This window comes from Ixodes scapularis, unplaced genomic scaffold, assembly GCF_016920785.2.
Source record: "Ixodes scapularis isolate PalLabHiFi unplaced genomic scaffold, ASM1692078v2 PGA_scaffold1__304_contigs__length_218370807, whole genome shotgun sequence".
NCBI classification, from domain to species: Eukaryota; Metazoa; Arthropoda; class Arachnida; order Ixodida; family Ixodidae; genus Ixodes; species Ixodes scapularis.
The window spans coordinates 53,782,303-53,794,079 of NW_024609846.1; the positions used below are offsets into that span (position 1 = coordinate 53,782,303).

Here is an 11,777-nt window from a genome sequence, read left to right on the forward strand (position 1 = left end):
TAAATACGCCTTCCCGTTACGATCCTACAAATTAATTATTCTGATCACGTTACCTATTGCTAACCCAAGAAGTGTTCTGCGATTATCGAGTTCTTCGCGTACACTCGCGGGTATATTGAAGTTCTGGTTTGCACAACTACTATCCCTTTGTAGCCTGTGGAGTATTCACAATAGCGCGAGGTCGTTTTCCTGAACTGTGTGCCCTTATTTACTCGGTAGTTGTGTCTACATTGCAAAAGATAAGGTAAGCGAAGGAGAGCAGGTGGTGCCTTCGGTCCTGTGTTTGCGCGTCAGCTTTTTTTTTTTTAGTCTCCTGTAAATAGCATTTGCACGACGTAAAATAAATAATGCGAAGGCAGATATCCGGGGTTACGTCACCTGAAGCTACCCATGAGTTCGTCAAGCTGACCTCCTTCGCTGCTATAAATGCGTCGCCGAAACCAGCACGTTTCGAGTTTGAAGGCAGTACCAGCTTAAGCTAGCCACTATGATAAGATTAATTTCATTTCTCCTCTTGGTCGCTGTATGTCTTGTCCTTTTCGACGAGTCATTGGGTAAGTTTTTGCATAATTTCATTAGACTTGGAGGGACAAGCGTGCCAGAATATAGCGAAAATCACTTTTAACGCTCCAGTACGGGTTTATTTGGAACTTCCACATTTTTGGGGCCGGTTCAGAGAGTATATGTTGTCAACATTATAATTCTGTTCATAAATTCAGCGACGTATGGTGGGCATATTTTGTAAACACACGACAGTTGATTTGTTATTTTGAAAAAAAAAAGCAACAAAGCAAGGTATAGATGTAGAGAGTCATTAAATCAAATTTAATTCTTAGTGCCTACTTGCATTTATTGACAAAGTCGTCGTCCAATCAACCTACATCACCTACAGCGCTGCTTCTTTAAATTAGCACCCCTCCGCCCTTATAAATATTGCTAAAAATTACTTTTTTTAGATACCTCATACCGTGGCATAACACTATTTATTTTACAGTAAAGTTGTGTACTTCAAATACTGGTGGCACTACACGTCATGATCCCTCAATTTTGTCCTTTTACCTTTGGATTTTCTTCTTTGTATGTTTCGTATGAACCTTTTATTCGTGTGATATATCCATAACCTTCTCCATTATATTCTTCCTCTCCTCTGTTTTGTAAATCATAAAATTGCAGCCACTGACATCTATTCCTTTCCGACTTTCGATGTGACTTTAGAAATTGGTACTTCTAGAATGAAAGTTGATAGAAAAATGTAGTTTCCTTGTTAGCATCAGGATATATATATAAATATATATATATATATATATATATATAGGGGTCTCAAATTTGCACAAAATACTAGAGAGAGAACTATACGAATCAACTATATATATATCCTGGCTCCGCCGTTTTTTGGCTTTCGGCGGGTTCCTGAAAAACTTTGATTCTTTGATTAATTGGATTAAGTACGGTTCATTCATCTGCACATATTTGTTTATATCCTCCTCGGAGACCACGTACGATGGTGTGAAGTGCCCGTGTTGTATATATATATCGTTATAGTTGATTCGTATATTTCTCTCTCTAGTATATTGTGCAAGTTTGAGTTTGAAAAAAAATAAAAAGTATACGGGGTCAATTCCAAACAATTGTCTCCAAAATCCTTCACCATTATGAAATCTAGAGGTTACATGTACCCTCTGGTACTTCACTGCACTGAAAAGTTTGAGCGCGAAATATCTTGTTGCAGAAAGAATCCATGTGGAAATATTCATCTGCGTTGAGAGGCGTGGGAAACGTATTTACGTCATTTAACTTGCTGTCCTCGGAAAAAAAAAGAGTAAACCAATGGATTATATTGCTGCATTAGCCGATTAGAACGCCGCTGAACAAATCCCGGTTCCTGAGCATGTCAGCGATTACAATATAGCCCAGTGTGTTTAAAGGTTTAGAAACGTCGTGTGGAACAGCTTTATGCCTGACTGTATGGTGATGGCAAAGTTTACGCTCCTTTAGTTACAGTTTTAAAAACGAAGGGAGTATCTTACGTTCTTCGTGCCTCCTGCCTCTCTGTTTTCTGATAGTTTCTTGCGAGTTCTTATCGGGTCATGCTGCAATCCCATTGGCTATGAGCGATAATTAGATGCTCCGAAGTGGACATAACTGGCGTGTAAGCTGTTGCTAAATAGGGTGACGGCGATCAATTATAAATTAATTTATCCTTCACTCTAAAAAAAAAAAAAGAAAAAAATTAGAGCGTCTGTTTTTCGGCAAATAGCGAGAAAGAGCCCTTTGCTGCAATGTACAGAGGGCGCTCAGCTTAGTCACCAGGAGGCTCAAACCAACACCACCTAGACAGAAAGCCTCCGCACCGTGATCGCAGCGTCATCACAGTCAGATCGATCGAGGCTTGAGATTGGGCCCGAGTGCTGTGTCAGTGTTCGGCTGGGGCTCGTGACCAATCAGCGCGTCGAAGGTCAAGCTAGGGCCCAGTAGCCGAGTTAGCGGGATCCTACTCTGATGACATTTCATGAAGGAAGAATGCAGCGTTCGCAGGCCTTCGTTATTCTAGATGGTGTTTTAGATGGTGATGCTTAAACAGGGATACGAACATTTCAATTTAGGACGTTTCGGTGTGGGACTTTTCGGTGCGCGGACTTTTTGGTGCACGGACCTTTCGGTGCACAGGCATTTTGGTGCACGGGGAATCAAAATCACGACTTTTTTTAGTTTTCTCTGAACGTAATAAGCACTATTTAAGCTAGAAACTAATTTGTTCGCACTTTAAAAATTGGTATACTTGGTCATCCATTTACGGTCACTCACTCATATACGACCTAAGTGAATTTGTTAGGCGCAGCACCATCTTGCGGGAGGACTGGGTACGTGGACTTTATGTTTAATTCGCCGGTGTCTCTTTTCCGACGTACGCACCAGACGCATCGTGTTTACACGTTGGGTCGATACAGGCGTTCTCGGCGCCTTCTGTCAAGGTGCGGGCTTTGGTAATCTGTGTAAGAAAGGCCCCAACAGCAAGAAGCTTTAGGTTGTTGAAAATTACCCGAGATATAAGATGCGACTAGTGCATATTTTAAAAAAGAGACACCGACAAACGAACACTAACGTCCAACGTCTCCGATCCTCACGCAGGATGGTATACTGCGCCTAACAAAGTAACTTAGGTGGCACATCAGTAAGTGGCAGTAAGTAGATGACCTAGTCTAAAAAAATTATAAAGTGCGAAAAAATAAATTTTTAGCAAAAATAGTGCTTATACGTTTAGAAAAAAAAAAGAATACTCATGAACTTGACTGTTTGTGCACCGAAGTGTCCGTGAACCGAAAAGTCCGGGAACCGAAAAGTCCGCGCATCGAAAAGTCCCACACCGAAAAGTCCGCGCATCGAAAATTCTGTGCACCAAAACGTCCGTGCACCTAAAAGACCACACCGAAACGTCCTTCACCGAAACGCCTTATACTGAAAAAAACACGCCCCCCGCTACCCCTTGGGACGCGGCCTACAAGCGTCACGTGGTGCTGTGAGCCCCGTTCCCATGCAATAAGCGCTATGCATTCGGCATAGATAATAGTTTGGTATAGTCGATTCGTTTTTGCTCGGTAAAGGCGCTCTGCTCATAAAATTTGTTCGCACATTTTGCACTCTTTTGTTATTTTTAGACCGAGTATTGCCTTGTCTAAATATTTTCTTCTCACACGGCCCTTTTCTAACAAATCTACCGCAACGACAATACCGCTATAGGCTATACAAGCACGAGCTCTTTACTCAAGGACTCAGCTCGACTGCACCAACTCTCTCTCAACAGGTGGAATTTCCAAAAGTAAAGCTACAAGCTCGGGCCTCCAGCCGTCAAATAGTATCTTTAAGCTCTAAGCATTCTCTTATAATGCTGCTATAAAAATCACCGGGAAAGCAAAAGCTGTCGTATAAAGATATATTTTTCTTCTATGCGGAGAGCAAGTCGTCTGCTTCTTGCGCAGGAGTTGCTATGACGTCAGAAAGACGCCGAGCTCTGATTGGCTCTAAATAAAAGGATAGTAGGTAGACCTCAATGCTAGATGACTTGAGTTGTGGGCGCACAGTAGTCGTATAATCAAATCAAAGGTAACGATGTCACTGGAGATGTAACAAAGTAAAGGCAAAGATGCCCCCCCCCTCCATGTTGAGACCCCTGCTGTACACTAACACGCGGCTTTCACGTCACGCCACTGTGGTGGCGCTGCTGTCGGCCCCGCGCATGCGCAGACAATGTCACTTCACGCGAATCTGTCTTCTGCACAAGCGCAGTGCCCACACCCGGAGTGAGCAAACGAGCACTTGTTTTTTAACCGCGTGCTGGTCTATAGACGATAGTTCGATCGACTAAATATCTAACTGAACTCTTAAAATATGCGCATTAGTCATTTGCCGGGAAAATGGGAAAACTGCCTGCTCATGTTGTTGTGGTGCCCGTGCTTTGACTCCTTTCTACCTACATCTATTCCAGCTTGGGGCCGTCGACGCCGTCCTAACGGCAACAGTGACGGTGAAAAATGCGAAAGGGCGTTTCCTTCACATGTAAGCTTCCACTCGGTTTTACTACAGAATGGTGATACGTACCGCGTCGTAATAAAGAACACCGGCATTCGTTCGTTGTTTTTGGTGATCAAGAATATGCCTCCCTTATCGTCAATAATGCGGGATATCTATAGAAAATAATTCAAACTCTTGAGTCTTCACCGCCTCAGGTGTTAAAATTTACCAATATTAAAAAAATAGAGTTTTATGCACATACTTAATAAGTATTTTTGAGTTAAAGGAGAAAAAGTACGACCTAAGTTACTAAGTAAAAACTTACGAACTCTAGGAAAACAAAGTGTAGTGATTAGTTAAACGCATCATGTCAGAATTTCAAAATTTATTGAAACCACGGATATATAAGTTTTATTAACCTCACGCTAACGCTAACACACACACACACGCACACACACACACACACACACACACACACACGCACACACACACACACATATGCATTTAAATACATAAAGGGTGTTTCACGAAAAGTGGACAAATTCGATATTGTAAAAACTAGGCATCGCAAAAAAAAAAAAAAAAAGGCTTGCTTCGTGTTGGTTTTGGGCGAGGGGCCCATTTAGAAAAATTATTAAAGTTTGGAATAATTGAAATTTCAATTATTTTTGCGTGATTAACTTTTTCAATATTGTGTTCAAGGGCATGGTTTCAATTAGAAAATTCCTCAGCATCCTCGACAAGCACTAAATCAATAAATTGTAGAACAATTGAAGGCACGCGCAGCATTTTACGGCTTTCTGAAAAACCGCACAATTTCGATGGGTTTCTAAGTTTCGGTTTGCGATCAGAGCGCTTCTTGGCACCGACGGCACCGCGTCCCGTGGTGAAATAGTGCAACCAGCCTCTGCTGCGTTGCGCGAGGACAGCGCAATAGAGGTTGGTTATGCGGTGTCGTTGGGGCCGAGAAGCGCTATGATTGCAAACCGAAACTTCAAAACCCGTCGAAATTGTGCGGTTTATCAGAAAGCGTGTAAAATGCCGCGCGAGAGGAATGGATTTACATGATGACTAGTTATTCAATTAAAAGGTATTTCATCCCAGACTTGGCAAAATAGTTGTTGAGATAGCGAATTGTCTATTTAACAAATGAGTAGCTAACCAAATGAAGGTCTATATTTTTGCTTAACCCCGTAGTAGTTTATATGGAAAGGTATCTTTTATTTATGCATTTAAATATTTTTGCGACTTCCTTCAGATTGCTTCCGACCAATTGGTATATAAAATATGTATCATGCCATGCATTTCATTACAGAGTCTAGGGCGTTGCAGATACCTCTGCAGAGGCTGGCCTCTCCGCAAGCAAAACGAAGACGACGGCACTCCGTGCTGCGTAAGAACACTCGTCTACCGGATCAATGAACATAATGATGCGTCTAGTATTCTTAATGTGTATGTTTGTCTGCCTGTAATTATTTAAATTAAATATATTTTAATTTGTATATTCGCGCTATTTCAGGAAGTTACCTCAGGTGATAATGCACAGAAGATCAATTTGTTTCAAACTAGCCCATCGTGTAAAAAACAAAACTATGACACAAAACTTGGCCAAGCGTCACAACTAATTTCGCATATTAGTCACGTCGGTATCCCAAATAAAGCTCTGCGCTTGCTTTTTTTTATATGTATCGTAGTCGAAAGTTTGTGTATTCAGCCGGCTGATAAAGTAGGCTCGTCTTCCAGCAACACTTGAGGCGCAGGGATGCTTATCATACACGCTAGATGCGGGCGGTCACAATACACATTAAAAGTGACAATGCATCGTTTATAACATTTCTATATGAAAATGAGGATTACTTTCATCGTAAACCGGAGACACGGAAAAATAAAAAAACCGACAAAACAACAACAAGTCTCAAACGCAGCTTCTAGTTTATTTGAACACCTCCGCTCTTATATATACACCACAACCCTCCTCTCCAAAGGTCGACACACCTCCTCTCCACTCCATCAACGACATCTCAAACTGAACCAAAGACACATGCTACCTCCCTTCCTTTCATACCAACCAAAAACTGACCCAGACGACCTCCTTTCCAATCCATGAAACAGGCACTCAAACAACAACCCTGCTAACAATGAAAACACCCCCCCCCCCCCCCAAAAAAAAAAAAGAAAAAAAAGAAAGAAAGGTTATTTTGTAATCTATTACAAAGTAATCCTAGAAAGGATTACTTTGTATTTTAATAAAACACACCAGTATTTTCAGAACACTATGGGCCCGCCGTGGTTTAAATATATGGCTGAAACGCGTTTATGCGCACGTTAAACTCTTGCTTGATCACTCCAATTGTAGCCGTTCGAAAAATTTGTGCCGTGATGTAAGGTGTACGTTTATTACTATAAAATACAAAGCTTTCCGTCGTCATACTTTGGTACTTGTTTGATAGAACAAGTACAGCCGTGCACAAAACCAAACAAACCTTAATGGTGTGCAGCTTTGCATTACGTCCGTTCGTGTCCTAGCTCCAAAGCACAAAGTCGTTTAGTTCTTTTTTTACACGATGGCAGTTATTCGTCGACACCTATTCTTGCTAGAATCTGAGCCATGACAAATCAATGGAATGAACAACTGATTTTGAGGCTTGCATTCGAGAATAATTGTAATCTCTAAAAAATATTATTTCGTTTCTAGAAAGTAAAATATTGTTGAAACTCAGGTACCTTTCAGTATAAGAAAACAAAGAAAAACTAGCTTGCAGGTAGAGATAATCTTTTGCACATGTTGACTCCTCCTGGTTGAATTATTGTGTGCTGCAAGTGACCACCCAACCTCACATGTTACTGAAGTTATTTAAACATCTGAATATACAACATTATTTATGCTGAAGCGCCATGCATTTCACAACGTACATCAGGTCTAATTCTAGTTAGCCTCCTCCCTTACTACAATTCAACTGTGTCGATAATTTATATTAGGTGCTGTCGTCTATCGATCTAAAAGTAATTTTGATTGTTAATAAAAAAAACTGCCATGCAGCGGGGATGGTGGTGTGAAGAAGGCCATTGTGTAAACGGGAGGTGCGTCAGAGGCAAGGCGACCACGACAACTGCTCAGCCGGGACCTGGCCCATCTACGGAAACGCCAGGGCCAGAATCGACCTCTTCTCAACCGACGCCAACGACAACCTCGGTTGAGCCACCGTCGGTGTCAACGTCGACTGAGCCACAGCCAACGTCAGCTGAGCCGCAACCAACGTCAGCTGAGCCACAGCCAACGTCAGCTGAGCCTCAGCCCACGTCAGCTGAGCCACAGCCAACAGAAGCCGAACCGGGTCCGACTACTGAGTCCTAATCTCAGGGCTCAGTTGCAACCCTTTGATTCATCACCGTAACAGAGTGGAAAAGAGTATGATTGATATGAGCTGATTAATTATACTGGAGCTGAGGCTTTATGATCTGTAAGCGCTTTGAGAAAATAAATTATAACATGGAATATGCAAACGTTTCTGTGAGATATTTGTCGCCCGGATTCGGAAGACTCTGACCAAAAGGAGGAAGGTGGTATATTAGCTAAGAAATAGTAACTGGGGCGCCCGATTTCTTTATCGATTTTGCGCAAACATATTAGGTTCAGAGCCAGGGCTTCTTTTCGGGGGGAGGGGGAAAAGGGGGGGGGGGGGCGCTAGCTAAAGCCGCCTCACCAAAAACCATACTCAGTAAAAGCTTGGTCTGCTGGGCAAGTTCGTAGTGGACATTCATATTAAAAATAGCGCAAAAGAGACGGGACAAAAAGACGAAGAAGCACACAGGACAAGCGCTAACTGGCAACTAAACTTTGGCGGTACGCCCTGTTTCTGTTGATACGAGACTAAGCGCGTGCATGGCGATAGCAAAGTTGGAAGCTTTCAATAAAGTTTAGTTGCCAGTTAGCGCTTGTCCTGTGTGCTTCTTCGTCTTTTTGTCCTGTCTTTTTTGCGCTATTTTTAATATGAATGACCATGCCCAGGATAGCGCCACGATGTGTAAGAAGCAAGAAAAAAAAAAAAAAAGGGCTCCCCTGGACCTTTGTCCCCCCCCCCCCCCCCCTCTCCCCGTCCCGCAGAACGCAGAATAAAGACCTCGATCGTCCCTTGTATGCTGTAGCTGTCATACTTTCTATCCAACTGCTTTTCAGCACAATTAACCAGAACAACCGAAGAGTTCGCAGCACCGTTTGATGCGATGCCTGAATGGTTACACCAACTAAGCAATGTCAACAAAAATGTTTGTAGCCGCAGACCGATAAATTTAGGTTTAGATAAAGTATGCATCATAGTTTCAGTCTCAACGCACAAACATTGTTGATATGTAGCATTCTTGATGACAGCTGCACCAGCGTGTAAAAGCCCACGTCGAACACTTGCACACGTATTTTAACTATGGCAAGATTTCTTGCTTTCGACTGGCTTGAACACTTCATTCGTAGCATCACGGTAGGTCTTGATTGATGTGATGATCATCGCTACGACTAGCTATGACAACCCACCGCAGCGATGCAGACGTCGAAGGAGCGCAATCTGTGTACTATGCAGTCAGTCGCCGTCACCCGACGCTGCTTGTTTGGTATTCAGGGCTTTCCGCCCAAGTTCTTCGTTTGTACTTGGCACCGAGTGTTATTTCCTGTGTTGCGTGTGTGCTCAGTGGCTGGATATGGGTCTCATAGAGCAGTTCTTCAGGCTCAACAGCGTTCGCCGAAGAACGTCTGAAAAAAATGACACCCAGGAAAAAAAGCACGAAGAGACAACGCACCAGCTTGACGGACTATGCACTAGGTGCGGAAATCAGGCCGTGCGAATTATACACCAAATGCAAACTATCTAAACAACGGAAAAAATGTTAGGCTCAAATTGGTTTTTGCAGACTATAAGCCTGGAGACTGGTGCCTGTTATTATGCATTGTATATTCACTGCTGTTTGTTGTGGCCTTAGATTGCCTTTCTGTAATGATGCAGAGGGGTCAACTGAACCTTGAAATAAACATATTTAAGCACATCTAGATGCGATGTCCTTCGAAGCCACATGGTCAGAAAAAGGAGTGTTATCACCTAATTTGCCAACAGCATCCCAATGGGCACGATCAAGACCTACCGAGTCAATGGTCAGTTTTCGACAATATTTATTGCCGTGTAATCGCCAATTTGGCCCATTAAAACCTCGAGGAGCCTGTAGCACACCCATTATGGATCTGCGAAGCTTTTGCTGTAGACATGCATCATCAGATGAACATGTTTCTTATCAATCTTAAACGTAAAACGCTAGTTATGAAACGGAATTCCCATATCTGCACATTTTTAGCAAACGGAATGGTCCCACCTGTTACACTTTTAGCTTTGGAAGCAAACTAATTCACAATACCACGAGTGGCATACATCGTGCCAAGCATTAGTGCCGCATGTGGCAGTAAAATGTTTCAAATAGGGAAACAAACCGAATCGATCCTGTTGATTAAAGCACCTGGATACTGGAGAAATTATCAATAAAAAAAGAGGTCACTCGAAAGGGAAGTTTTCTCGCTAAACAAACACGTCGGTAGACGGTCGTGCATGATAAAAACAACAAAAACAAAAGTGGATTAAAAACGCGATAGATTCGCCTTTGCACGGAGTACTTACACTTAAAATCGTTTCAACATAAAGCGACTACGACCCACCATTGTTAGCAGCAATCTTAAAATTTACCCACCAACCGAAGGCGTTGCTGCAAGTCCCTCCGCCGTCAACTTTGAGCCGCTGTTGAGCCTGAAGAACTGCTCTGTGAGGCCCATATCCAGGCACTGTGCACACACGCAAGCACAGGAAATAACACTCGGTTCCAAGTACAAACGAAGAACCCGGGGCGGAAAGCCCTGAATGCCAAACGAGCAGCGTCGGGTGACGGCGACTGACTGCGTAGTACACAGGTTGCGCTCCTTCGATGCCTGCATTAGTGCGGTGAATGGTCGCGGCTCGTCGTAGCAGATCGTGTCACCTCTGTTGCTCGCACCGGAACACCAGAGCTGCGTAATATTCTTGCTGTCGAAGTTTATAAGCCTACGGTCGCGCCCAACACACTTTACACAAAGCCAACGTCCAGCAAGCCTATCCCCATCTTTCTCTTTCTGCGACCGGTCGCCAGGGCGGTGACACCGTCGCTTAAACTCCTCAAAAACTTTCATCATTCTTGTCCAGCTCGCTTGCACCTTTGCATTTAATTGCGTTATAATAGGTAAGTCAACTTCCTTTGGGCCTCTTGGTATGGGGGTGGGCGCGTCCTGGTCCGGATGGAGACGACCGATGATGGTGCTCGACCGATGACAGCCCCCGGGAAGTTCATAACAAAAAAAAATACTAAAAGTTGTTTGATCCCGCTGAACACATTGCGACGTTGGTTGGCTTTACAGTGGCTGCAGTGTGGCCACGTATATTATGAAACAAAACAACTCAACAGTGAGTTAAAATCCCCAACTTAAACCCCGTACTTTTGTTCCCAGTCTCCCAAAATCGAATCGAAGCCAATCCCCCAGAATCCTCTCGGGGATCCTTTTGTAGACTCGTAGGGGCCCGCTTTCTCCTCAGGGACCGACCAATCCATTCAAATTTCACCACTCCCACGTGGTACACTGTTCTCCAATGGTCGGCGAGCTGTCAGTCTGGCGCTCCAACCGCCAAATCCAAATTCTTTCTAGAGTCAACGCCTGCATTTTACGCAGACTGGCTGGCGCCAACAGCTAAATTATTACCTCCCAAAAAATGTTTAATTACATTTTCTCTCTCCTTTGCCTTCTAAGTCATGGAAGTGCAGCCACCGATATAATTCTTTCCCAACTTCTGATTTAACTTAGAGCTGGTTACCTATGGAATGAAATTTGATATAAAACTACTCATCTTGTTTGCATCAAGATATATACAAGATAGTTTATTTTTATATTTATCTCTCTAACACTCCGGGCGGGCTTTGATATAGATTCGGTGTGACAAGCTAAGTTTTTTTTTAGTTAACATATTTTCTACTGAAGCGTGCATTGAGAAGCTGAGTTGCACACCCGTGAGTTTTACGTAACATAATTTACGCACTCTCTCTTTTATTTTTGTACTTATATTGTGAAGTCTAGGGCATTAAGAAAAAGTTACGCTAAGAACAGAACAGATTTTGTGTTCTAACTGCTCGAAAAAATCGTCGATAAATCTTGGCATCTATTAAGAGTGTAGTAAATTTCGCTAAATTATTACATCGGGTAAAAAGCGACA

General features: G+C 42.9%; 1 protein-coding gene across 1 annotated transcript; it reads left to right on the plus strand.

Moving 5' to 3' along the window:
• Positions 1 to 460: 460 nt before the first annotated feature.
• On the plus strand, positions 461 to 8,008 carry LOC8032799 (SH3 and multiple ankyrin repeat domains protein 1; the record flags this gene model as incomplete). The annotated part of the gene is made up of 4 exons (XM_029970268.3): positions 461 to 554; positions 4,484 to 4,554; positions 5,825 to 5,902; positions 7,550 to 8,008. Coding segments are annotated over 4 exons (558 nt in total), but the record flags the coding sequence as incomplete, so codon positions are not given.
• Between the last annotated feature and the right edge of the window lie 3,769 nt (positions 8,009 to 11,777).